This window comes from Scyliorhinus torazame, chromosome 12 (genome assembly GCF_047496885.1).
Source record: "Scyliorhinus torazame isolate Kashiwa2021f chromosome 12, sScyTor2.1, whole genome shotgun sequence".
In the NCBI taxonomy this organism is placed as follows: domain Eukaryota; kingdom Metazoa; phylum Chordata; class Chondrichthyes; order Carcharhiniformes; family Scyliorhinidae; genus Scyliorhinus; species Scyliorhinus torazame.
The window spans coordinates 41800295-41828211 of record NC_092718.1 but is presented as its reverse complement, the minus strand read 5'-3'; the positions used below and the strand labels follow the sequence as shown (position 1 = coordinate 41828211).

At 52.0% G+C, this 27917-nt stretch overlaps 1 protein-coding gene and 1 long non-coding RNA gene across 4 annotated transcripts in view; one reads left to right on the top strand and one right to left on the bottom strand.

Annotated features, from left to right (window-relative positions):
• LOC140387533 (uncharacterized) lies at positions 1-27917 on the top strand. The gene is made up of 2 exons (XR_011933891.1): positions 1-96; positions 27461-27917. It is a non-coding gene; the product is annotated as an uncharacterized lncRNA (long non-coding RNA).
• The window catches only part of LOC140387532 (E3 ubiquitin-protein ligase NEDD4-like), a 177262-nt gene continuing 173535 nt past the window's right edge, over positions 24191-27917 (bottom strand). For all 3 annotated transcript variants that reach the window (XM_072470754.1, XM_072470755.1, XM_072470753.1), the window contains 3 exons: positions 27775-27871; positions 27318-27390; positions 24191-26381 (listed from right to left, as the gene is read on the bottom strand). In XM_072470754.1, coding sequence (XP_072326855.1) covers positions 26279-26381; positions 27318-27390; positions 27775-27871 — 273 coding nt within the window. In that variant the 3' untranslated portion in view covers positions 24191-26278. The remainder of the gene's footprint in view (positions 26382-27317; positions 27391-27774; positions 27872-27917) is intronic.

Sequence of the window (27917 nt, the reverse complement as noted above, 5' to 3'; positions counted from 1 at the left end):
CTGCACAGTAGAGAGGGGTGAACATCAACCCAGATTTTATCACTGAAGGCTGCAGTGTGTCAGAGTCAGACCAGCATAGGATTGGCGACCCTCCAGGTATTGAGAGTTAATCTTTCAGGCACTGCTCTGAGCAACCCGGGAGAGGGACGTTAAAACAGGGTTAAAAAATATATATATATTTCTTTTGACCACTTTCAGTTATTACAAAAATATTGTTGAGGGTATGGGCTGGTATAGAATGGTTTAACTGGATGACACCTCTCGGCATGTATCCAACTTCAGCTGGGTATGTCCTTAATTTGAATATTGCTATCTAATAACTTACTATTCGATTAGTGGTTTTGATACACATATACACAGATACCGCGTTGGACAGTTTCAAGAATGCATGTGTTCAAAGTCAAGGTTGTCAGCACAGTGAAAAGGGAACACTTAATAACAATAATAATTATCTTCATTATTGTCACAAGTAGGATTACATTAACACTGCAATGAAGTTACTGTGAAAATCCCCGAATCACTACACTCCAGCGCCTGATCGGGTACACAGAGGGAGAATTCAGAATGTCCACTTCACCAACAGCACATCTTTCGGGACTTGTGGGAGGAAATCGGAGCAACCGGAGGAAACCCACGCAGACACAGGGAGAATGTGCAGACTGCCCACAGACAGTGACCCAAGCCGGGAATCGAACCATGGGTCCTGGTGCTGTGAAACAACAGTGCTAAGCAAACGTCAAGCTCACAGAGTCAAACACTTCCAAATAAGTTAAATAATTCCTCCCTTTACCCAGTCCCGGCATCCCAGGTTCAGACATTTCTCCTCCACTGTGTTAGTGTAACATTTCCGCTCGACCATCAGCCATCCCTATCTTGTCCCTGAATGGAGGCTAATTAGTGCTAAATAAGGGATGGTTTTATCCCATTGGCCCTTCAAATAAGTCTACAGTTCTTCATTTACATAGGAGACCGAAGAACAGAGAAAAGAAGCCTTCATTCCACAATTGTAGCAGGATTTAAACCCCAAGGAGGAGGTATCAGGGGTGACAACCCCCTCCTGCAACACCAGCCCATTAAAAAACAAAATCGCCCTTTCACCTGCTGATTCGCGCAATATCAAATGGCAGTGAGAAAACTACAGTCAGGGGTGATGGTTAGGGAAAGTGGTTGTCATTCTCCTCTGAACAGAACATTTCAGTACATAAGTAGCTTGCATTCATTCCCTCTGCCACTGACACGCAGTGGCAACAGTGCATACTAGGTACACAATGTACTGCAGCAACTCGGCAAGTCTCCTTCGACAACACTTTCCAAACCAGCGACCTCTAGCACCCAGAAAGGCAAGGGCAGCAGATGCTTTGGAACAGCACCACCTGCAAATTCCCTTCCAGGCCAGCGACATTATTATTCCATGAAAGGGGCAGCATGGTGGTGGAGTGGTTAGCACTGCAGCCTCACGGCGCCGAGGACCCAGGTTCGATCCCAGCCCTGGTCACTGTCCGTGTGGAGTTTGCACATTCTCCCCGCGTTTGCGTGGGTTTCGCCCCCACAACCCAAAGATGTGCAGGGTAAGTGGATTGGCCACGCTAAATTGCCCCTTAATTGGAAAAAATTAATTGGTTTAAAAAAAAAATTCCATAAAAGATTTTTTAAATTCTCACCTTTGAGTCCGAGGATCATAGGTCCAAACTCCATGCTATATTTCAGCAGATCAATCTCAAAACAATTTATTACAGGGATCGGATTGGGCACCACGGTAGCCCAGTGATTAGCATGTTGTTTCACAGCTCCAGGGTCCCAGGTTCGATTCCTGGCTTGGGACACTGTCTGTGTGGAGTCTGCACATTCTCCCCGAGTGTGCGTGGGTTTCCTCCGGGTGCTCCGGTTTCCTCCCACAAGTACCGAAAGACTTGTTCGTTAGGTGAATTGAACATTCTGAATTCTCCCTCCGTGTACCCGAACAGGTGCCGGAATGTGGCGGCTAGGGTTTTTTCGCAGTAACTTCATTGCAGTGTCAATGTAATCCTACTTGTGACACTAATAAAGATCATTATTATTCTGGTGTCGAAATACGGGTGAAGCTAATGACATTCGCTGTTATCCATGCGATAGGTGGTACAGTAACTGCATTTGAGGGCAGATGCGCGGTTAAAAGGCAACATGCAAATATTAGTACCTTGAGTTGGATCCCAGCGACACTGTTTCCATGCATTGAATGTCATCAAGCACAGCAGATTGGAACTAAACACATCGCAGATATTTAGGGCTGGTGATTATAAGCATAAGTACCCTTTTCAAAACTTGACATGTGTTAATCACTGGCGAGCAACCTCTGGCACTGCAAATTAACTACAAAACGTAGAATCTCATTCCTTTAGGTTGTGACTTGTTTTATCTTTTTCTTACTTTGTATATGCCTCTTCCTCTCTTTCAACCAGTCTTCATTTCTCTTCCTGCACTTGATTTGACATTAAATTCACCTCCTTTCTCAGTCCTTCTGCTGTTTTTTGAACTGCTGCAGTCCATGTGGTGTAGGTACACCCACAGTGCTGTGAGGGAAGGAGTTCCAGGATTTTCACCCAGCGACAGCGAAGGAACGGCCGATTTATTTCCAAGTCAGGATGGTGAGTGACTTGGAGGGGAACTTGCAGGCGGTGGTATTCCCATGTATCTGCTGCCCCTTGTGGTGATTTGCAAGGTGTTATCAAAGGAGCCTTGGTGAATTACTACAGTAGGGTGCACACTGCTGCCACCGAGTGGCGATGGTAGAGGGAAGTAATGCAGCTGAAGAAGACGGGTAAAATTGACTCAAGGCAGATAGTTAGATGATATCCTACAACTAAATCTCACCCATCGAAAGGCTTGCGGGGTGGGGGGAGGCATCCCTCTGTTAAGAGGAACAATAAAAAGTAACAACTATTAAAAAAATTTTTTTTAGAGTACCCAATTAATTTTTTCCAATTAAGGGGCAATTTAGCGTGGCCAATCCACCTAGCCTGCACATCTTTTGGGTTTTGGGGGAGAAACCCACGTAAACACGGGGAGAATGTGCAAACTCCACATGGACAGTAACCCAGAACATGGATTGAACCTGGGACCTCGGCGCTGTGAGGCAGCAGTGCTAGCCACTGCGCCACCGTGCTGCCCATTTTGCGAGTTTTTATCTTTTTTTAAATAGAGACAATTGTAAAGGTTTTACATTTAAATGTTGGGTTGTCAAAGAAAATGTATTCACAAAAGAAAGCACGAATGAGCAGTTAGCAATCTTTCAGTTCAAGCCAAACAAGGAACTCCACTGGCACGGGGAGTCAAAATCTGTTAAAGTTTGATTGGGTTAAATGTAATAGTAGTTGTTACTCTGCACACATGGAACATCTGTCTGATAAAGCTACACAACAATAGGCATGATTCTCCCAAAAGGAAACAAAGTCCCATGACGAGCACGTTTAGCCATGTGTTTTCCGGAGCAGGGAGTGCCGAGAAACACATGGCCAAAGAACGGCACTCGCATTGTATCAGGTGCCTTAACGGAGATCGTGCGGCCGAGGCCGCACATAGCCCGTTTTGTACAGTGCGGAACTCTGCTCGACAGAACTCTCCAGTGTAGCAAGAGATCAGGATTCCATTTTTAAATGGTGTCCCGATCTCCAAGGCCCCCAAAGTGATCCCCCGCCGAAACGTACTATGGCAGGGTACCCGGCCTCCCCGCACCCCCCAACACCCATGCAGGGCACCTCTGGCCTGATCTTGGCAGTGCCAACCTGGCACCATGAGAGTGCCTATGCCAAATGCCAGTGCTAAATGGACACCATGGCAATGCCAGGCTGTCACCCAGGTGGCACACCCAGGTGCCAGGCTGGCACTGTCAGGGTAGGGTGCATGATGTGTACTGGCTCCCAGTGAGAAACGTGCAGCGTACTGGCACCCGGTGAAAAACGTGCAGTGTACCAGCTCCCCGAGTGAAAAGTGCAGTGTACCGGCTCCCAGTGAGAAACGTGCAGCGTATCGGCTCCCAGTGAGAAACGTGCAGTGTACCGGCTCCCAGTGAGAAAAGTGTCGCGTACCGGCACCCAGTGAGAAATGTGCAGTGTACCGGCTCCCAGTGAGAAAAGTGTCGCGTAACGGCTCCCAGTGAGAAATGTGCAGTGTACCGGCTCCAAGTGAGAAACGTGCAGCGTACCGGCTCCCAGTGAGAAACGGGCAGCGTACCGGCCCCCGGTGAGAAATGTGCAGTGTACCAGCTCCCAGTGAGAAACGTGCAGTGTACCGGCTCCCAGTGAGAAATGTGCAGTGTGGCGGCTCCAAGTGAGAAACGTGCAGCGTACCGGCTCCCAGTGAGAAACGGGCAGCGTACCGGCCCCCGGTGAGAAATGTGCAGCGTACCGGCTCCCAGTGAGAAACGTGCAGCGTACCGGCTCCCAGTGAGAAACGTGCAGTGTACCGGCTCCCAGTGAGAAACGTGCAGCGTACCGGCTCCCAGTGAGAAATGTGCAGTGTACCGGCTCCCAGTGAGAAACGTGCAGTGTACCGGCTCCCAGTGAGAAACATGCAGCGTACCGGCTCCCAGTGAGAAATGTGCAGTGTACCGGCTCCCAGTGAGAAACATGCAGCGTACCGGCTCCCAGTGAGAAACGTGCAGCGTACCGGCTCCCAGTGAGAAACGTGCAGTGTACCGGCTCCCAGTGAGAAACATGCAGCGTACCGGCTCCCAGTGAGAAATGTGCAGAGTACCGTTTCCCAGTGAGAAACGTGCAGCGTACCGGCTCCCAGTGAGAAACGTGCAGTGTACCGGCTCCCAGTGAGAAATGTGCAGTGTACCGTTTCCCAGTGAGAAACGTGCAGCGTACCTGCTCCCAGTGAGAAACGTGCAGTGTACCGGCTCACAGTGAGAAACGTGCAGCGTACGGGCTCCCAGTGAGAAACGTGCAGCGTACCGGCTCCCAGTGAGAAATGTGCAGTGTACCGGCTCCCAGTGAGAAACGTGCAGCGTACCGGCTCCCAGTGAGAAACGTGCAGTGTACCGTTTCCCAGTGAGAAACGTGCAGCGTACCGGCTCCCAGTGAGAAACGTGCAGCGTACCGGCTCCCGGTGAGAAACGCGCACCGTATCGGCTCCCAGTGAGAAACGTGCAGCGTACCGGCTCCCAGTGAGAAACGTGCAGTGTACCGGCTCCAAGTGAGAAACGTGCAGCGTACCGGCTCCCAGTGAGAAACGTGCAGCGTACCGGCTCCCAGTGAGAAACGTGCAGTGTACCGGATCCCAGTGGGAAACGTGCAGTGTACCGGCTGCCGGTGAGAAACGTGCAGCGTACCGGCTCCCGGTGAGAAATGTGCAGCGTACCGGCTCCGAGTGAGAAACGTGCAGTGTACCGGATCCCAGTGAGAAACATGCAGTGTACCGGCTGCCGGTGAGAAACGTGCAGCGTACCGGCTCCCGGTGAGAAATGTGCAGCGTACCGGCTCCGAGTGAGAAACGTGCAGTGTCCCGGCTCCCAGTGAGAAACGTGCAGCGCACCGGCCCCCAGTGAGAAACGTGCAGCGTACCGGCTCGCAGTGAGAAATGTGCAGCGCACCGGCCCCAGGTGAGAAATCTGCAGTGTACCGGCTCCCAGTGAGCAATGTGCAGTGTACCGGCTCCCGGTGAGAAACGTGCAGCGTACCGGTTCCCAGTGAGAAATGTGCAGCGTACCGGCTCCCAGTGAGAAACATGCAGCGTACCGGCTCCCAGAGAGAAAAGTGCATTGTACCGTTTCCCAGTGAGAAACGTGCAGCGTACCGGCTCCCAGTGAGAAACGTGCAGCGTACCGGCTCCCAGTGAGCAACGTGCAGCGTACCGGCTCCCAGTGAGAAATGTGCAGTGTACCGGATCCCAGTCGGAAACGTGCAGCGTACCGGATCCCAGTCGGAAACGTGCAGCGTACCGGCTCCCAGTGAGAAACGTGCAGCGTACCGGCTCCCAGTGAGAAACGTGCAGCGTACCGGCTCCCAGTGAGAAACGTGCAGCGTACCGGCTCCCAGTGAGACACGTGCAGCATACCAGCTCCCAGTGAGACACGTGCAGCGTACCGGCTCCCAGTGAGAAACGTGCAGTGTACCGGCTCCCAGTGAGAAGCGTGCAGTGTACCGGCTCCCGGTGAGAAACGTGCAGCGTATCGGCTCCCAGTGAGAAGCGTGCAGTGTACCGGCTCCCTGTGAGAAACATGCAGCGTACTGGCTCCCAGAGAGAAAAGTGCAGTGTACCGTTTCCCAGTGAGAAACGTGCAGCGTACTGGCTCCCAGTGAGAAACGTGCAGTGTACCGGCTCCCGGTGAGAAACGTGCAGCGTACCGGCTCCCAGTGAGAAACGTGCAGCGTACCGGCTCCCAGTGGGAAACATGCAGCGTACCGGCTCCCAGTGAGAAATGTGCAGTGTACCGGCTCCCAGTGAGAAACGTGCAGCGTACTGGCTCCCAGTGAGAAACGTGCAGTGCACCGGCTCCCAGTAAGAAAGGTGCAGCGTACCGGCTCCCGGTGAGAAACGTGCAGTGTACCGGCTCCCGGTGAGAAACGTGCAGTGTACCGGCTCGCGGTGAGAAACGTGCAGTGTACCGGCTCCCAGTCAGAAACGTGCAGCGTATCCGCTCCCAGTGGGAAACATGCAGCGTACCGGCTCCCAGTGAGAAATGTGCAGCGTACCGGCTCCCAGTGAGAAACGTGCAGCGTACCGGCTCCCAGTGGGAAACATGCAGTGTACCGGCTCCCAGTGAGAAACGTGCAGCGTACCGGCTCCCAGTGAGAAACGTGCAGCGTACCGGCTCCCAGTGAGAAATGTGCAGCGTACTGGCTCCCAGTGAGAAACGTGCAGTGTACCGGCTCCCAGTGAGAAATGTGCAGCGTACGGGCTCCCAGTGAGAAACGTGCAGCGTACCGGCTCCCGATGGGAAACATGCAGCGTACCGGCTCCCAGTGAGAAATGTGCAGCGTACTGGCTCCCAGTGAGAAACGTGCAGTGTACCGGCTCCCAGTGAGAAATGTGCAGCGGACCGGCTCCCAGTGAGAAACGTGCAGCGTACTGGCTCCCAGTGAGAAATGTGCAGCGTACTGGCTCCCAGTGAGAAATGTGCAGCGTACTGGCTCCCAGTGAGAAACGTGCAGTGTACCGGCTCCCGGTGAGAAACGTGCAGTGTACCGGCTCCCAGTGGGAAACGTGCAGCGTACCGGCTCCCAGTGAGAAACGTGCAGCGTACCGGCTCCCAGTGGGAAACCTGCAGCGTACCGGCTCCCAGTGGGAAATATGTAGTGTACCGGCTCCCAGTGGGAAACGTGCAGCGTACCGGCTCCCAGTGAGAAATGTGCAGTGTACCTGCTCCCAGTGAGAAACGTGCAGCGTACCGGCTCCCAGTGAGAAACGTGCAGCGTACCGGCTCCCAGTGAGAAATGTGCAGTGTACCAGCTCCCAGTGAGAAACGTGCAGCGTACCGGCTCCCAGTGAGAAACATGCAGCGTACCGGCTCCCAGTGAGAAACGTGCAGCGTACCGGCTCCCAGTGAGAAACGTGCACCGTACCGGCTCCCAGTGAGAAACGTGCACCGTACCGGCTCCCAGTGAGAAACATGCAGCGTACCGGCTCCCAGTGAGAAACATGCAGCGTACCGGCTCACAGTGGGAAACATGCAGCGTACCGGCTCCCAGTGAGAAACATGCAGCGTACCGGCTCCCAATGAGAAACGTGCAGTGTACCGGCTCCCAGTGAGAAACGTGCACCGTACCGGCTCCTAGTGTGAAATGTGCAGCGTACCGGCTCCCAATGAGAAACGTGCAGTGTACCGGCTCCCAGTGAGAAACGTGCACCGTACCGGCTCCCAGTGAGAAACGTGCACCGTACCGGCTCCCAGTGAGAAACATGCAGCGTACCGGCTCCCAGTGAGAAACATGCAGCGTACCGGCTCACAGTGGGAAACATGCAGCGTACCGGCTCCCAGTGAGAAACATGCAGCGTACCGGCTCCGAGTGAGAAACGTGCAGCGTACCGGCTCCCAGTGAGAAACGTGCAGCGTACCGGCTCCCAGTGAGAAACATGCAGTGTACCGGCTCCCAGTGAGAAACGTGCAGCGTACCGGCTCCCAGTTAGAAACGTGCAGCGTACCGGCTCCCAGTGAGAAACATGCAGCGTACCGGCTCCTAGTGAGAAACGTGCAGCGTACCGGCTCCCAGTGAGAAACGTGCAGCGTACCGGCTCCCAGTGAGAAACGTGCAGCGTACCGGCTCCCAGTGAGAAACGTGCAGCGTACCGGCTCCCAGTGAGAAACATGCAGTGTACCGGCTCCCAGTGAGAAACATGCAGCGTACCGGCTCCTAGTGAGAAAAGTGCAGCGTACCGGCTCCCAGTGAGAAACGTGCAGCGTACCGGCTCCCAGTGAGAAATGTGCAGCGTACCGGCTCCCAGTGAGAAATGTGCAGGGTACCGGCTCCCAGTGAGAAATGTGCAGTGTACCGGCTCCCAGTGGGAAATGTGTAGTGTACCGGCTCCTAGTGAGAAATGTGCAGCGTACCGGCTCCCAGTGAGAAATATGCAGCGCACCGGCTCCCAGTGAGAAACGTGCAGTGTACCGTTTCCCAGTGAGAAACGTGCAGCGTACCGGCTCCCAGTGAGAAACGTGCAGCGTACCGGCTCCCAGTGAGAAACGTGCAGTGTACCGGCTCCCAGTGAGAAACGTGCAGCGTACCGGCTCCCAGTGAGAAACGTGCAGCGTACTGGCTCCCAGTGAGAAACGAGCAGCGTACCGGCTCCCAGTGAGAAACGTGCAGCGTACTGGCTCCCAGTGAGAAACGTGCAGTGTACCGGCTCCCAGTGAGAAACGTGCAGCGTACCAGCTCCCAGTGAGAAACGTGCAGCGTACCGGCTCCCAGTGGGAAACATGCAGCGTACAGGCTCCCAGTGAGAAATGTGCAGTGTACCGGCTCCCAGTGAGAAACGTGCAGCGCACTGGCTCCCAGTGAGAAACGTGCAGTGCACCGGCTCCCAGTAAGAAAGGTGCAGCGTACCGGCTCCCAGTGAGAAATGTGCAGTGTACCGGCTCCCAGTGAGAAACGTGCAGTGTACCGGCTCGCGGTGAGAAACGTGCAGTGTACCGGCTCCCAGTCAGAAACGTGCAGCGTACCGGCTCCCAGTGGGAAACATGCAGCGTACCGGCTCCCAGTGAGAAATGTGCAGTGTACCAGCTCCCAGTGAGAAATGTGCACCGTACTGGCTCCCAGTGGGAAACGTGCAGCGTACCGGCTCCCAGTGAGAAATGTGCAGCGTACCGGCCCCCGGTGAGAAATGTGCAGCGTACCGGCTCCCAGTGAGAAACGTGCACCGTACCGGCTCCCAGTGAGAAACGTGCAGCGTACCGGCTCCCAGTGAGAAATGTGCAGTGTACCGTCTCCCGGTGAGAAATGTGCAGCGTACCGGCTCCCAGTGAGAAACGTGCACCGTACCGGCTCCCAGTGAGAAACGTGCAGCGTACCGGCTCCCGAAGGGAAACATGCAGCTTACCGGCTCCCAGTGAGAAACATGCAGCGTACCGGCTCCCAGTGGGAAATGTGCAGTGTACCGGCTCCCAGTGAGAAATATGCAGCGTACCGGCTCCCAGTGGGAAACGTCAAGCGTACCGGCTCCCAGTGAGAAACGTGCAGCGTACCGGCTCCCAGTGGGAAACGTGCAGCGTACCGGCTCCCAGTGGGAAATGTGTAGTGTACCGGCTCCCAGTGGGAAACGTGCAGCGTACCGGCTCCCAGTGAGAAACGTGCAGCGTACCGGCTCTCAGTGAGAAACGTGCAGCGTACCGGCTCCCAGTGAGAAATGTGCAGTGTACCGGCTCCCAGTGAGAAACGTGCAGTGTACCGGCTCCCAGAGAGAAACGTGCAGTGTACCGGCTCCCAGTGAGAAACGTGCAGTTTACCAGCTCCCAGTGTGTTACGTGCAGCGTACCGGCTCCCAGTGAGAAACGTGCAGCGTACCGGCTCCCAGTGAGAAACGTGCAGCGTACCGGCTCCCAGTGAGAAACGTGCAGCGTACCAGCTCCCAGTGAGAAACGTGCAGCGTACCGGCTCCCAGTGAGAAACGTGCAGTGTACCGGCTCCCAGTGAGAAACGTGCAGTGTGCCGGCACCCAGTGAGAAACGTGCAGTGCACCGGCTCCCAGTAAAAAAGGTGCAGCGTACCGGCTCCCGGTGAGAAACGTGCAGTGTACCGGCTCCCAGTGAGAAACGTGCAGTGTACCGGCTCGCGGTGAGAAACGTGCAGTGTACCGGCTCGCGGTGAGAAACGTGCAGTGTACCGGCTCCCAGTCAGAAACGTGCAGTGTACCGGCTCGCGGTGAGAAACGTGCAGTGTACCGGCTCCCAGTCAGAAACGTGCAGCGTACCGGCTCCCAGTGAGAAACGTGCAGCGTACCGGCTCCCAGTGAGAAACATGCAGTGTACCGGCTCCCAGTGAGAAACGTGCAGCGTACCGGCTCCTAGTGAGAAAAGTGCAGCGTACCGGCTCCCAGTGAGAAACGTGCAGCGTACCGGCTCCCAGTGAGAAATGTGCAGCGTACCGGCTCCCAGTGAGAAATGTGCAGGGTACCGGCTCCCAGTGAGAAATGTGCAGTGTACCGGCTCCCAGTGGGAAATGTGTAGTGTACCGGCTCCTAGTGAGAAATGTGCAGCGTACCGGCTCCCAGTGAGAAATATGCAGCGCACCGGCTCCCAGTGAGAAACGTGCAGTGTACCGTTTCCCAGTGAGAAACGTGCAGCGTACCGGCTCCCAGTGAGAAACGTGCAGCGTACCGGCTCCCAGTGAGAAACGTGCAGTGTACCGGCTCCCAGTGAGAAACGTGCAGCGTACCGGCTCCCAGTGAGAAACGTGCAGCGTACTGGCTCCCAGTGAGAAACGAGCAGCGTACCGGCTCCCAGTGAGAAACGTGCAGCGTACTGGCTCCCAGTGAGAAACGTGCAGTGTACCGGCTCCCAGTGAGAAACGTGCAGCGTACCAGCTCCCAGTGAGAAACGTGCAGCGTACCGGCTCCCAGTGGGAAACATGCAGCGTACAGGCTCCCAGTGAGAAATGTGCAGTGTACCGGCTCCCAGTGAGAAACGTGCAGCGCACTGGCTCCCAGTGAGAAACGTGCAGTGCACCGGCTCCCAGTAAGAAAGGTGCAGCGTACCGGCTCCCAGTGAGAAATGTGCAGTGTACCGGCTCCCAGTGAGAAACGTGCAGTGTACCGGCTCGCGGTGAGAAACGTGCAGTGTACCGGCTCCCAGTCAGAAACGTGCAGCGTACCGGCTCCCAGTGGGAAACATGCAGCGTACCGGCTCCCAGTGAGAAATGTGCAGTGTACCAGCTCCCAGTGAGAAATGTGCACCGTACTGGCTCCCAGTGGGAAACGTGCAGCGTACCGGCTCCCAGTGAGAAATGTGCAGCGTACCGGCCCCCGGTGAGAAATGTGCAGCGTACCGGCTCCCAGTGAGAAACGTGCACCGTACCGGCTCCCAGTGAGAAACGTGCAGCGTACCGGCTCCCAGTGAGAAATGTGCAGTGTACCGTCTCCCGGTGAGAAATGTGCAGCGTACCGGCTCCCAGTGAGAAACGTGCACCGTACCGGCTCCCAGTGAGAAACGTGCAGCGTACCGGCTCCCGATGGGAAACATGCAGCTTACCGGCTCCCAGTGAGAAACATGCAGCGTACCGGCTCCCAGTGGGAAATGTGCAGTGTACCGGCTCCCAGTGAGAAATATGCAGCGTACCGGCTCCCAGTGGGAAACGTCAAGCGTACCGGCTCCCAGTGAGAAACGTGCAGCGTACCGGCTCCCAGTGGGAAACGTGCAGCGTACCGGCTCCCAGTGGGAAATGTGTAGTGTACCGGCTCCCAGTGGGAAACGTGCAGCGTACCGGCTCCCAGTGAGAAACGTGCAGCGTACCGGCTCTCAGTGAGAAACGTGCAGCGTACCGGCTCCCAGTGAGAAATGTGCAGTGTACCGGCTCCCAGTGAGAAACGTGCAGTGTACCGGCTCCCAGAGAGAAACGTGCAGTGTACCGGCTCCCAGTGAGAAACGTGCAGTTTACCAGCTCCCAGTGTGTTACGTGCAGCGTACCGGCTCCCAGTGAGAAACGTGCAGCGTACCGGCTCCCAGTGAGAAACGTGCAGCGTACCGGCTCCCAGTGAGAAACGTGCAGCGTACCAGCTCCCAGTGAGAAACGTGCAGCGTACCGGCTCCCAGTGAGAAACGTGCAGTGTACCGGCTCCCAGTGAGAAACGTGCAGTGTGCCGGCACCCAGTGAGAAACGTGCAGTGCACCGGCTCCCAGTAAAAAAGGTGCAGCGTACCGGCTCCCGGTGAGAAACGTGCAGTGTACCGGCTCCCAGTGAGAAACGTGCAGTGTACCGGCTCGCGGTGAGAAACGTGCAGTGTACCGGCTCGCGGTGAGAAACGTGCAGTGTACCGGCTCCCAGTCAGAAACGTGCAGTGTACCGGCTCGCGGTGAGAAACGTGCAGTGTACCGGCTCCCAGTCAGAAACGTGCAGCGTACCGGCTCCCAGTGGGAAACATGCAGCGTACCGGCTCCCAGTGGGAAACATGCAGCGTACCAGCTCCCAGTGAGAAACGTGCAGCGTACCGGCTCCCGGTGAGAAACGAGCAGCGTACCAGCTCCCAGTGAGAAATGTGCAGTGTACCAGCTCCCAGTGAGAAACGTGCAGCGTACCGGCTCCCAGTGAGAAACGTGCAGCGTACCGGCTCCCAGTGAGAAACGTGCAGCGTACCGGCTCCCGGTGAGAAACGAGCAGCGTACCAGCTCCCAGTGAGAAACGTGCAGCGGACCGGCTCCCAGTGAGAAACGTGCAGCGTACCGGCTCCCAGTGAGAAATGTGCACCGTACCGGCTCCCGATGGGAAACATGCAGCGTACCGGCTCCCAGTGAGAAACATGCAGCGTACCGGAACCCAGTGATAAATGTGCAGTGTACCGTTTCCCATTGAGAAATGTGCAGCGTAACAGCTCCCGGTGAGAAACGTGCAGCGTACCAGCTCCCAGTGAGAAACATGCAGCGTACGGGCTCCCAGTGAGAAACGTGCAGCGTTCCGGCTCCCGATGGGAAACATGCAGCGTACCGGCTCCCAGTGAGAAACATGCAGCGTACCGGCTCCCAGTGAGAAACATGCAGCGTACCGGCTCCCAGTGGGAAACATGCAGCGTACCGGCACCCAGTGAGAAATGTGCAGTGTACCGTTTCCCATTGAGAAATGTGCAGTGTACCGGCTCCCAGTGAGAAACGTGCAGCGTACTGGCTCCCAGTGAGAAACATGCAGTGTACCGGCTCCCAGTGAGAAACGTGCTGCGTACCGGCTCCCACTGAGAAACGTGCAGCGTACCGGCTCCCAGTGAGAAACGTCCAGCGTACCGGCTCCCAGTGGGAAAACGTGTAGTGTACCGGCTCCCAGTGAGAAATGTGCAGCGTACCGGCTCCCAGTGAGAAATGTGCAGCGTACCGGCTCCCAGTGAGAAATGTGCAGCGTACCAGCTCCCACTGAGAAATGTGCAGGGTACCGGCTCCCAGTGAGAAACGTGCAGTGTACCGGCTCCCAGTGGGAAACGTGCAGCGTACCGGCTCCCAGTGAGAAACGTGCAGCGTACCGGCTCTCAGTGAGAAACGTGCAGCGTACCGGCTCCCAGTGGGAATCGTGCACCGTACCGGCTCTCAGTGAGAAACGTGCAGCGTACCGTTTCCCAGTGAGAAACGTGCAGCGTACCGGCTCCCAGTGAGAAACGTGCAGCGTACCGGCTCCCAGTGAGAAACGTGCAGTGTACCGGCTCCCAGTGAGAAACGTGCAGTGTACCAGCTCCCAGTGTGTTACGTGCAGCGTACCGGCTCCCAGTGAGAAACGAGCAGTGTACTGGCTCCCAGTGGGAAACGTGCAGCGTACCGGCTCCCAGTGAGAAACGTGCAGCGTACTGGCTCCCAGTGAGAAACGTGCAGTGTACCGGCTCCCAGTGAGAAACGTGCAGCGTACCGGCTCCCAGTGAGAAATGTGCAGCGTACCGGCTCCCAGTGGGAAACGTGCAGCGTACCGGCTCCCAGTGAGAAACGTGCAGCGTACCAGCTCCCAGTGAGAAACGTGCAGCGTACCGGCTCCCAGTGAGAAACGTGCAGCGTACCGGCTCCCAGTGAGAAACGTGCAGCGTACCGGCTCCCAGTGAGAAACGTGCAGTGTACCGGCTCCCAGTGAGAAACGTGCAGTGTACCGGCTCCCAGTGAGAAACGTGCAGCGTACCGGCTCCCAGTGAGAAACGTGCAGTGTACCGGCTCCCAGTGAGAAACGTGCAGTGTACCAGCTCCCAGTGTGTTACGTGCAGCGTACCGGCTCCCAGTGAGAAACGAGCAGCGTACCGGCTCCCAGTGAGAAACGTGCAGTGTACCGGCTCCCAGTGAGAAACGTGCAGCGTACCGGCTCCCAGTGGGAAACATGCAGCGTACCGGCTCCCAGTGAGAAATGTGCAGTGTACCGGCACCCAGTGAGAAACGTGCAGCGCACTGGCTCCCAGTGAGAAACGTGCAGTGCACCGGCTCCCAGTAAAAAAGGTGCAGCGTACCGGCTCCCGGTGAGAAACGTGCAGTGTACCGGCTCCCAGTGAGAAACGTGCAGTGTACCGGCTCGCGGTGAGAAACGTGCAGTGTACCGGCTCCCAGTCAGAAACGTGCAGCGTACCGGCTCCCAGTGGGAAACATGCAGCGTACCGGCTCCCAGTGGGAAACATGCAGCGTACCAGCTCCCAGTGAGAAACGTGCAGCGTACCGGCTCCCGGTGAGAAACGTGCAGCGTACCGGCTCCCAGTGAGAAACGTGCAGTGTACCAGCTCCCAGTGAGAAACGTGCAGCATACCGGCTCCCAGTGAGAAATGTGCAGTGTACCAGCTCCCAGTGAGAAACGTGCAGCGTACCGGCTCCCAGTGAGAAATGTGCACCGTACCGGCTCCCGATGGGAAACATGCAGCGTACCGGCTCCCAGTGAGAAACATGCAGCGTACCGGAACCCAGTGATAAATATGCAGTGTACCGTTTCCCATTGTGAAATGTGCAGCGTAACAGCTCCCAGTGAGAAACGTGCAGCGTACGGGCTCCCAGTGAGAAACGTGCAGCGTTCCGGCTCCCGATGGAAACATGCAGCGTACCGGCTCCCAGTGAGAAACATGCAGCGTACCGGCTCCCAGTGAGAAACATGCAGCGTACCGGCTCCCAGTGGGAAACATGCAGCGTACCGGCACCCAGTGAGAAATGTGCAGTGTACCGTTTCCCATTGAGAAATGTGCAGTGTACCGGCTCCCAGTGAGAAACGTGCAGCGTACTGGCTCCCAGTGAGAAACATGCAGTGTACCGGCTCCCAGTGAGAAACGTGCAGCGTACCGGCTCCCAGTGAGAAACGTGCAGCGTACCGGCTCCCAGTGAGAAACGTCCAGCGTACCGGCTCCCAGTGGGAAAACGTGCAGCGTACTGGCTCCCAGTGAGAAACGTGCAGCGTACCGGCTCCCAGTGAGAAACGTGCAGCGTACCGGCTCCCAGTGAGAAATGTGCAGCGTACCGGCTCCCAGTGAGAAATGTGCAGCGTACCGGCTCCCAGTGAGAAATGTGCAGCGTACCGGCTCCCAGTGGGAAACGTGCAGCGTACCAGCTCCCACTGAGAAATGTGCAGGGTACCGGCTCCCAGTGAGAAACGTGCAGTGTACCGGCTCCCAGTGGGAAACGTGTAGTGTACCGGCTCCCAGTGAGAAACAAGCAGCGTACCGGCTCCCAGTGAGAAACATGCAGCGTACCGGCTCCCAGTGAGAAACATGCAGTGTACCGGCTCCCAGTGGGAAATGTGCAGCGTACCGGCTCCCAGTGGGAAACGTGCAGTGTACCGGCTCCCAGTGAGAAACATGCAGCGTACCGGCTCCCAGTGAGAAATGTGCAGTGTACCGGCTCCCAGGGAGAAACGTGCAGCTTACCGGCCCCCAGTGAGAAACGTGCAGCGTACCGGCTCCCAGGGAGAAACGTGCAGCTTACCGGCCCCCAGTGAGAAACGTGCAGCGTACCGGCTCCCAGGGAGAAACGTGCAGCTTACCGGCCCCCAGTGAGAAACGTGCAGCGTACCGGCTCCCAGGGAGAAACGTGCAGCTTACCGGCCCCCAGTGAGAAACGTGCAGCGTACCGGCTCCCAGTAAGAATCATGCAGCGTACCGGCTCCCAGTGGGAAACGTGCAGTGTACCGGCTCCCAGTGAGAAACATGCAGTGTACCGGCTCCCAGTGAGAAATATGCAGTGTACCGTTTCCCAGTGAGAAACGTGCAGCGTACCGGCTCCCAGTGAGAAATGTGCAGTGTACCGACTCCCAGTGGGAAACGTGTAGTGTACCGGCTCCCAGTGAGAAATGTGCAGTGTACCGGCACCCAGTGAGAAACGTGCAGCGTACCGGCTCCCAGTGAGAAACGTGCAGCGTACCGGCTCCCAGTGGGAAACGTGCAGCGTACCGGCTCCCAGTGAGAAACGTGCAGCGTACCGGCTCCCAGTGAGAAACGTACAGCGTACCGGCTCCCAGTGAGAAACGTGCAGCGTACCGGCTCCCAGTGAGAAACGTGCAGTGTACCGGCTCCCAGTGAGAAACGTGCAGCGTACCAGCTCCCAGTGAGAAACGTGCAGCGTACCAGCTCCCAGTGAGAAACGTGCAGCGTACCGGCTCCCAGTGAGAAACGTGCAGCGTACCAGCTCCCAGTGAGAAACGTGCAGCGTACCGGCTCCCAGTGGGAAACATGCAGCGTACCGGCTCCCAGTGAGAAACGTGCAGCGTACCGGCTCCCAGTGGGAAACGTGCAGCGTACCGGCTCCCAGTGAGAAACGTGCAGCGTACCGGCTCCCAGTGAGAAACATGCAGCGTACCGGCTCCCAGTGAGAAACGTGCAGCGTACCGGCTCCCAGTGGGAAACTTGCAGCGTACCGGCTCCCAGTGAGAAACATGCAGCGTAATGGCTCCCAGTGAGAAACATGCAGCGTACCGGCTCCCAGTGGGAAACATGCAGCGTACCGGCACCCAGTGACAAATGTGCAGGGTACCGTTTCCCATTGAGAAATGTGCAGCGTACCGGCTCCCAGTGGGAAACGTGTAGTGTACCGGCTCCCAGTGAGAAATGTGCAGCGTACCGGCTCCCAGTGAGAAACGTGCAGTGTACCGGCTCCCAGTAAGAAAGGTGCAGCGTACCGGCTCCCGGTGAGAAACGTGCAGTGTACTGGCTCCCGGTGAGAAACGTGCAGTGTACCGGCTCCCGGTGAGAAACGTGCAGTGTACCGGCTCCCGGTGAGAAACGTGCAGCGTACAGGCTCCCAGTGGGAAACGTGCAGCGTACCGGCTCCCAGTGGGAAACGTGCAGCGTACCGGCTCCCAGTGAGAAACGTGCAGCGTACTGGCTCCCAGTGAGAAACGTGCAGTGTACCAGCTCCCAGTGAGAAACGTGCAGTGTACCGGTTCCCAGTGAGAAACATGCAGCGTACGGGCTCCCAGTGAGAAACGTGCAGCGTACCAGCTCCCAGTGAGAAACGTGCAGCGTACCGGCTCCCAGTGAGAAATGTGCAGCGTACCGGCTCCCAGTGAGAAACGTACAGCGTACCGGCTCCCAGTGAGAAACATGCAGCGTACGGGCTCCCAGTGAGAAACGTGCAGTGTACCGGCTCCCAGTGAGAAACGTGCAGTGTACCGGCTCCCAGTGAGAAACGTGCAGCGTTCCGGCTCCCAGTGAGAAACATGCAGCGTACCGGCTCCCAGTGAGAAACGTGCCGCCCCGCGATCTCGGAGTTAAGAGTGTCAAAATAAAAGCTTAACTAACTCAATTGTCAGCAAGCTCCACTATGCGCCTTGCAGTTTTACATGAGTCCTTATGATTGTAGGTAACAACGTGCTGCCTAGGTTCCACTTCATATTCAGATCACTCCCAGTCTTCATCACAAAATCCATAGGTTCTCACCAGCAAAGATAGACGCCAAGTTTGGGATATGGAGGACAGACGGACATTGAAAGTGAAAGACATGTAACTGGACTGTAGACTGGCGATCCTGAAGGCAGTCTCAGAGAAGCTCCAACCCCCGAAAGGGAACAAGCTCAGATACCTGCAGCTGCGTGACTTTCTCCGCAAGGAAAAAAAAACTTTGCCCCAGAGACCCGGAAACACATTTTTGGACACAATGGTAGGGCTGAACTGGTTAGGGGACGGCAGATGTGGCAACATTTACAGACGGCTCATAAACAAAGGTCAGGACCCCACAGGATGAGACCAGACAGAAATGAGAGGAGGAGCTGTGCATGGACTCTGGATTGAGGAGCTGGACAGCATCAACTCCACCTCCTCTTGCATCAAGCTAAGCCTGATGCAGCTCACGGTGGTGCACAGAGCACACCTTGCTAAGACACACAAGTGGGTTCTTTCCGGATGTGGTGGATAAGTGTGAGCAGTGTCAGGAGGGCCCGGCCAACCATACCCACATGTTCTGGTCCTGCTCCAGACTCGGGGAGCGGTGGACATCCTTTATTGAGGCCATGTCCAGGGTTTTGGGGGGTCGAGATGGAGCTGTGCCCATTTGTGGCGGTCTTCAGGGTGTCAGAGCACCCAGAGCTTTCTTAGACCCTTTAGATAATCCTAATTCCACTGTATCTACTAATTTCACCTTGCTCATTGGCTATGATACATGGATGACTTTTCGGCGGGAATTCAGCTGTTGGAGTGGGTGGATCTACAGAGTCGAGCAGTGAGTATTTAAACTAGCTGCTTCGCGGATTCGAGTCTTTTCGACGGGAATTCAGCAGTTGGAGTGGGAAAAGCAGTGACCCGATTGGCTGGATAGGAAAGTGCTCCAATTAGCAGTAGCTGGGAGAAATTTAACTCTTTGTGTGTTGGTAAGTATTGTGTTTGGTAAGTAAAATCTTTATTCCTTTCACTTATTCATTATTTGATATTCTATTTGTAATCAGTTAAGGTAAAGTGTAAAAATGGCAGGAGATCCCAGACCTGTGTTATCCTCCTCATGCTCAATGTGGGAGTTCAGGGACGCGGCCGATGCCCCTGACTCCTTCATGTGCGGGAAGTGTGTCCAGCTGCAGCTCCTGTTAAGACCGCATGAGCTGCGGATGGACTCACTTTGGAGCACCCGCGATGCTGAGGAGGTAGTGGATAGCACGTTCAGTGAGTTGGTCACACCGCAGATTAGGATTGGTGAAGGAGACAGGTATTGGATGACCAAAAGGCAGAAAAAGAGCAGGAAGGCAGTGCAGGTTCCCCTGCGGTCATCTCCCTCCAAAACAGGTATACCGTTTGGGATATTGTTGGGGGAGACGACTCATCAGGGGAAGGCAGTAGTAGCCAGGCTCATGGCACCGTGGCTGGCCCTGCTGCACAGAGGGGCGGGAAAAAGACTGGCAGTGCTATAGTGAGAGGGGATTCAATCGTAAGGGGAGTAGACAAGCGTTTCTGTGGTCAAAAATGAGACTCCCGAATGGTATGTTGCCTCCCGGATGCACGGGTCAGGGATGTCTCAGATCGGCTGAAGGACATACTGAAGGGAGAGGGTGAACAGCCAGTTGTCATGGTGCATATAGGCACCAACGATATAGGTAAAACAACGGGATGATGTCCTACAATCAGAATTTGGGGAGTTAGTAAATAAGTTAAAAAGTAGGACCTCAAAGGTAGTAATCTCAGGATTGCTACCAGTGCCACGAGACAGTCAGAGTAGAAATTCAAGAAGAGTCAGAATGAATACGTGGCTTGAGAGATGGTGCAGGAGGGAGGGGTTCAGATTTTTGGGACATTAGAACCGGTTCTGGGGGAGGTGGGACCATTACAAATCGGATGGTCTACACCTGGGTAGGACTGGAACCAATGTCCTTGGGGGGTGCTTTTGTTAACACTGTTGGGGAGGTTTTAAATTAATGTGGCAGGGGGATGGGAACCAGATTAGCAAGTTAGAGGTCAGTAAATAGGCAGCAACTAAAGCCAGTAAGGTACTGGATAATAAACGCATTGTGACTAAGGGGAAGAGTAGATGAACGCAAAGGGACAGGTGGTCTGAGGTGCATTTGTTTTAATGCAAGAAGTGTAGCAGGTAAGGCAGATGAATTTAGGGCTTGGATTAGTACCTGGGAATATGATGTTATTGGTATCACTGAGACTTGGTTGAGGGAAGGGCAAGATTGGCAACTAAATATCCCAGGGTATAGATGCTTCAGGAGGGAGGTAAAAGGGAGGGAGGGGGGGGGGGGGGGAGGAGTTGCATTACTGGTCAGAGATGATATCACAGCTGTGATTAAGGAGGGCACTATGGAGGATTTGAGCGCTGAGGCAATATGGGTCGAGCAAAGAAATAGGAAGGGTGCAGTAACATTGTTGGGACTTTACTACAGGCCTCCCAAAAGTGAGTGTGAAGTAGAGGTACAAATATGTAGACAGATTGTAGAAAAATGTAGGAGCAATAGGGTGATCGTGATGGGAGATTTTAACTTCCCCAACATTGAATGGGACTGATGTAGTGTTGGAGGTGTAGATGGAGCAGAATTTGTAAGGAGCATCCAGGGAAGTTTTTTTTAGAGCAGTATGTAAATAGTCCAACTCAGGAAGGGGCCATACTGGACCTGGTATTGGGGAATGATCCCGGCCAGGTGGTTGAAGTTTCAGTCGGTGATTACTTTGGGAATAGCGATCACAATTCCGTAAGTTTTAGAATACTCATGGACAAAGATGAGAGTGGTCCTGAAGGAAGAGTGCTAAATTGGGGAAAGCCAAGTATAACAAAATTCAGCAGGAGCTAGGGAATGTGGATTGGGAGCAGCTGTTTAAGGGTAAATCCACATTTGAAATTTGGGAGTCTTTTATGGAAAGGTTGATTAGAGTGCAGGACAGACATGTCCCTGTGAAAATGAGGGATAGAAATGGCAAGATTAGGGAACCATGGATGACGGGTGGAATTGTGAGACTAGCGAAGATGAAAAAGGAAGCATACATAAGATCTAGGCGACTTAAAACTGATGAAGCTTTGGAGGAATAGGACAAATCTCAAACGTACAATAAAGAGGGCTAAAAGGGGTCAAGAAATATCTTTGGCTAACAGTGTTAAGGAAAATCCCAAAGTCTTTTATTCGTATATAAGGAGCAAGAGGGTAACTAGAGAAAGGATTGGCCCACTCAAAGACAAAAGAGGGAATTTATGCATGGAGTCAGAGGAAATGGGTGAGATTCTTAATGAGTACTTTGCATCGGTATTCACCAAGGAGAGGGACATGACGGATGTTGAGGTTAGGGATGGATGTTTAAATACCCTAGGTCAAGTCGGCATAAGGAAGGGGGAAGTTTTGGGTATTCTAAAAGACATTAAGGTGGACAAGTCCCCAGGTCCGAATGGGATCTATCCCAGGTTACTGAAGGAAGCGAGGGAAGAAATAGCTGGGGCCTTAACAGATATCTTTGCAGCATCCTTGAGCACGGGTGAGGTCCCGGAGGACTGGAGAATTGCTAATATTGTCCCTTTGTTTAAGAAGGGTAGCACGGATAATCCAGGGAATTATAGATCTGTGAGCTTGACATCAGTGGTAGGCAAACTGTTGGAGAAGATACGGAGGGATAGGATCTATTCACATTTGGAAGAAAATAGATTGATCAGTGATGGGCAGCATGGTTTTGTGCAGGGAAGGTCATGTCTTACAAACCTAATAGAATTCTTTGAGGAAGTGACAAAGTTAATTGATGAGGGAAGGGCTGTAGATGTCATATACATGGACTTCAGTAAGGCGTTTGATAAAGTTTCCCATGGCAGGTTGATGGAAAAAGTGAAGTAGCATGGGGTTCAGGGTGTACTAGCTAGATGGATAAAGAGCTGGCTGGGCAACAGGAAACAGAGTAGTGGTGGGAGTGTCTCAAAATGGAGAAGGGTGACTAGTGATGTTCCACAGGGATCCGTGCTCGGACCACTGTTGTTTGTGATATACATAAATGATCTGGACGAAGGTATAGGTGGTCTGATTAGCAAGTTTGCAGATGATACTAAGATTGGTGGAGTTGCAGGTAACAAGGGGGACTGTCAGAGAATACAGCAAAATATAGATAGATTGAAGAGTTGGGCAGAGAAATGGCAGATGGAGTTCAATCCAGGCAAATGCGAGGTGATGAATTTTGGAAGATCCAATGCAAGAGCGGACTATATGGTCAATGGAAGAGTCCTGGGGAAAATTGATGTACAGAAAGATCTGGGAGTTCAGGTCCATTGTACGCTGAAGGTGGCACGCAGGTTGATAAGAGTGGTCAAGAAGGCATACAGCATGCTTGCCTTCATCGGACGGGGTATTGAGTACAAGAGTCAGCAGGTCATGTTACAGTTCTATAGGACTTCGGTTAGGCCACATTTGGAATACTGCGTGCAGTTCTGGTCACCACATTACCAAAAGGTGTGGATGCTTTAGAGAGGGTGCAGAGGAGTTCACCAGGATATTGTCTGGTATGGAGGGTGCTAGCTATGAAGAAAGGTTGAGTAGATTAGGATTGTTTTCGTTGGAAAGACGGAGGTTGAGGGGGAACCTGATTGAGATCTACAAAACTATGAGAGGTATGGACAGGGTGGATAGCAACAAGCTTTTTCCAAGAGTGGGGGTGTCAATTACAAGGAGTCACAATTTCAAGGTGAGAGGGGGAATGTTTAAGGGAGATGTGCGTGGAAAGTTTTTTTTACACAGAGGGTGGTGGGAGCCTGGAACGCTTTGCCAGCAGAGGTGGTAGAGGCGGGCACAATAGCATCATTTAAGATGCATCTGGACAGATATATGAACGGGCGGGGAACAGAGGGAAGTAGATCCTTGGAAAATAGGTGACAGGTTTAGATAAAGGATCTGGATCGGCGCAGGCTGGGAGGGCCGAAGGGCCTGTTCCTGTGCTGTAGTTTTCTTTGCACTTTGACTTGGAGCTACCAGGAAAAGAAGTTCAACAATTTCCATCTTACTGTCTGTGGCACATTTTGGGCATATCGTGGCAGGCAAAAAAACATAAATGCAGCAGTCTCCTTAAATGCTGAGCTCCCAAATCAAACAGAGCTGGCATTAATGAAACAGAGCTAGCTTCAGCAGATGTCTGTAGAGTGGAATATGGCCACATATCCATATGGTGAGGTAGCCAAAGCCAAGCACCAGTGAGGGGTCCCAAGGCTCCACTTCAGGGATGCTTGCAAGCATGACATGAAGACCCTAAACATCGATTATTACACGGGTGAGTCACTAGGGAAAATTGCAATACCTCCTGTGGGCTACCACAATGACCAGTGGCTATTGTAGCTTGGCAACAAGTGCCAATGCCGAAAGCAAAAACCCACCCACAATGCCACTTGGAGGCTTTGTACCTGTCACTTGGGAAAGGACACGCCTCTGAAGGAGTGACCATCACAGCCATCAGCAGAGATGCACCAAATGGAGACACCCTACTGAAACAGACCTGTTGCATGTTCATCATCTGTTGTAGACAGAAGGATGCCAACGCAATATAAATGCATTTTATACAGACGGTGTTCGATTGATTTTCATGGAATCACTATCCCTTCTAAAACATAATGGGAATTTAAAATAATTGAAATGGCTCAATTTGGGGCAGCACGGCGGCACAGTGGTTAGCACTACTGCCTCAAGGCGCAGAGGTCCCAGGTTCGATCCCGGCCCTGTGTCACTGTCCGTGTGGAGTTTGCACATTCTCCCTGTGTTTGCCCTTAATTGGAAAAAATGAATTGGGTACTCAGAATTTATTTTAAAACAAAGAAATGTCCCAATTTAGATTTTACATTCAAAAAAATCTAAATTTGAGGATTTAAGATAATCTGGAACAGAATCAGAAATGTGCAGTTCGTCATAATGAATTGGGTACTCCAAATTTAAAAAAACCCCAAACATCCACAGACAAGAGATACAAAATTCCCACTACTGGTTACTGTCCAGTGCTCCTTGCTTTAGACTGCATTAACTTGAAATTAACAGCGATGACTCAAATCTGTGTGCAGATGCAACAACAGAAATGCCCCAGCATCAAACAGTGCAGAAAGAGTAAGTTGAAAAATGTTGTTGAATTTTGTATCAACACGAAGGATGGCTTCCAAAATCTTTGTGAATTTAAGAATCTTTCCTATATAAAATCAAAACACAGCAACTTCCATGAAAACAGTATTTTTATTATAAATTGACTTCGTACACCAACTTCCCCAGTGTTTTGCACAAAATCCCGCTTCCAGATGAACTTCATTCATTTCATTACAAGTGCACGATATATATTTACAAAATTGTTTCCATCAGGTCGGTTTTCTTGTTTCAAATTCTATCCTAAGTTATAACCTTAAATATGAAAGATAACATTGCATGCGTCACTTTTTTAATATCGCACCTATAAAAGTTAGTGGATTATTTTCATAAGATATTTACAAATCGGAAGTGAATATATATTCTGCAGAACACAAATATAATTTAAAGAATATGTACAATTTGGAATCACTATAGTCTGTAATATATACACATCCTATAATAATTGCCATATACTCCAAGCTATCTTTGAAGAGGGGCAACTTCAACAATCAATCAATCGCTGAAAAAAGAAAATCAGAAATTAAGACCAACTGTTACAATATTCAGTACAACTCTTTGCATCCTGAACCGACAGTGCCCAAACAGGATTAATATCAGAATCGCATATCTTTTAGCCTCCCATATGTGTTTAAATCACTACTTCGCAAAAACAAAAATCCCAATTTGTCCGTATGGATATTCCTCCAAATAATCAGCCTGATATAAACACTTTAAGCCATGTAAGAAAAACAATCAGGTTCAGGCATTGGATTTAACAGACTGTAAACGGATACATTTCCCCCCCCCCCCCCAAAAGTGTAAAATTTGTCCTATTTTCGCTGTCAGGGTCAATTAACTATTGCCACCTACTGCCACTCTTTCTTTTGGAAACTCAAAAAATGTCAAACATATTTAACCATTTCACCATAGATGTAGGTTGCCTTTTTGACAAAGTCCAACTTATAGCTTCCAACTTTCACTCTTAAAAGTACAGCATCGCAGAACACAGATGGTCACGGGGGGGGGGGTGAAAACGGTAAAAAGATGTGTATTTTCAGATGGTGTTCCAATATGTAAACATCGCACCTAGCAAATCGTCGGCAGCCTCTTTTCTTCCTCTTTGCATCAATATAGATAAACCACTGCCATTATGCAAGCTTGAAAGCATAGAATCTATAGCCAACAACGGTGGAGCATTAAGTACAGCCTCTGGAATTCTCAGAATGCAAGATTAATGGTCAAGTGAAAAGTACAGGATGGTTTTTGAAAGCATCAATAATTATAGTCATATTAATCATAATCACATTTTGAGAGCTGCTATTACAACAATTCAAAAAGATTTCACAAATAAACACTATCCAACACAAACCTCGTTAGCTTGTGAGCAAATTGAAATTTCAACGCATAAATTTGGCACTCGAGCTTCATCTATCCAGTCTGCCATCATGCAGTTGGGTCTACGTTCTACTAAATTCACATTTCAGGAAATCTTCCCATTCACTCCACAAAGTTAAGGTTTCAGTGGTTTGTTGAAGCTGTAGCAGCCACGGTTATTAATTTTAACCCATTATCATCAGGTAAACTTGTGCTACGTGTCGGTCACTCAGTAGGTTTACCAATTTGAGTATGGCACTAAAGTGGCACGAATACAGTGATTTAACACCAGAAACCAGCCGGATTTGGCACCCAGGCTGGCGAGGGGGGGGGGGAAAAAGGTACATCTCTCACCGATACAGGAGCGACAGTGACAGGTGAGCCAAGATGTTGGATCTTACATGCACCTTGCTAATTAGAAACATGATAATGGGGGCTGTACAGAATAAATACTGAACAATATCAAGCGTCAGAAACCTGAACTGTGAGGTCACTGAATTGAATGGGATTTATTTTGCCGGCATTTAAACCATATTTTAACTGACGGCATGACAAGTGTGTACAGGCAAATCAGCCACATTCAATCAGTTTATAACAAAAAGTGCTGGACTCACCAGAACTTCCAAAAGATGAGAGCTCAGGGAACTGATGTTAATATTACTGAATACTTATCTGTTAGTTATCTATTAGCTTCACAAAAAGAGACAATTTTTTTCATAAGCATTAGGCTTAATCCCCATTTCTGAATAATTTATTTAACATTCACTGCGTGATGTGATAAACCCATATCAGCCAGAAGCAGTCACTCAGTCAACTCCATCAAAACCTTCAGTATTCTCGATTGCCAGGTGAAGTTTCTCCCTCAGTTCTTCAAACGATTCATAAGGTGGCAGATCCAGACGATTGAAACTGAAAAAAGAGATAACGATTTACTTTATTATATCATCATTCATAGAATTTACAGTGCAGGAGGAGGCCATTCAGCCCATCGAGTCTGCACCGACTCTTGGAAAGAGCACCCTACCCAAAGTCAACACCTCCACCCTATCCCCATAACCCAGTAACCCCACCCAACACTAAGGGCAATTTTGGACACTAAGGGCAATTTATCATGGCCAATCCACCTAACCTGCACATCTTTGGACTGTGGGAGGAAACCGGAGCACCCGGAGGAAACCCACGCACACACGGGGAGGATGTGCAGACTCCGCACAGACAGTGACCCAAGCCGGAATTGAACCTGGGATCCTGGAGCTGTGAAGCAATTGCGCTATCCACAATGCTACCGTGCTGCCCCAAATCATGCTAGCCAACCTGAAGCTTTCTTTTCTGCGTGGGCTTTTACATTCCACAGTTAGCAACTCGATCTATTTTTTCCCCCCTTACGTTTTTTAAAAATTTAGAGTACCCAATTTTATTTTTCCAATTAAGGGGCAATTTAGCGTGGCCAATCCACCTACTCTGCACATCTTTGGGTTGTTGGGGGGGTGGGGGGGGGGTGAGGCCCACGCAGACAAGGGGAGAACATGCAAACTCCACATGGACAGTGACCCGGGGCCAGGATCAAACCCGGGTCCTCAGCGCCGTGAGTCAGCAGTGCTTTTTTTTTTTTAAATTTAGAGTACCCAATTGTTTTTTTCCAATTAAGGTGCAATTTAGCGTGGCCAATCCACTTAGCCTGCACATTTTTGGGTTGTGGGGGCGAAACCCACGCAAACACATGGAGAATGTGCAAACTCCACACGGACAGGAGTCAGCAGTGCTAACCACTGTCCCACCATGCCGCCACTTCCAACCCCCTTAAGTTGATAAGCCAACATGCAAAAATCAAAACATCAAATTTACCATGTGTGGGCTCTTGGTAATTTTTCAGGTGTTCCCCACTGCTCTATAGTAAATAACTGTGGTCCATTTGATCCTAAGAGTAAAAGACAAGAACAAAGCTTTAAAAAAAAAAAAAACAACAACAATTATTTGTTTATTCATAGGAACAGGAGCAGATTATTTAATGGCTCGGGCCCGCTCCTCCATTCAATTCGATTATGGCGAACCTGCAAACTAACTTCATGTTATCCATCTTCACCCTATGTTCCTCAACACCTTTGGATGAGCAAAAACTCCATCAAGGCTCAAGATTTGAAATTAGCAGTTGATCCAGCAGTTTGCGTAAGAAATCAAGCAGAATAATCATGGATGCATTATTCAACTTCAAAAGAAATTCATCCAAATCCTGGAAGAGCAGTAAAACAATCTCACTATTTAGAAAAAAGAGAGGAACTTTCCTATGTTCAACTCTACTTACCGTAGAGTTCCGCAAATCCATTCATAGGTACCCGGGAGGTACCAGTCACAAACTGAAGGAATCGAATGCGCTTTTCTGCATCCATCAACAACACTGTCTGTATACAAAAACAAAAAACAAAAGCATGATTCTTATCTTTGGAA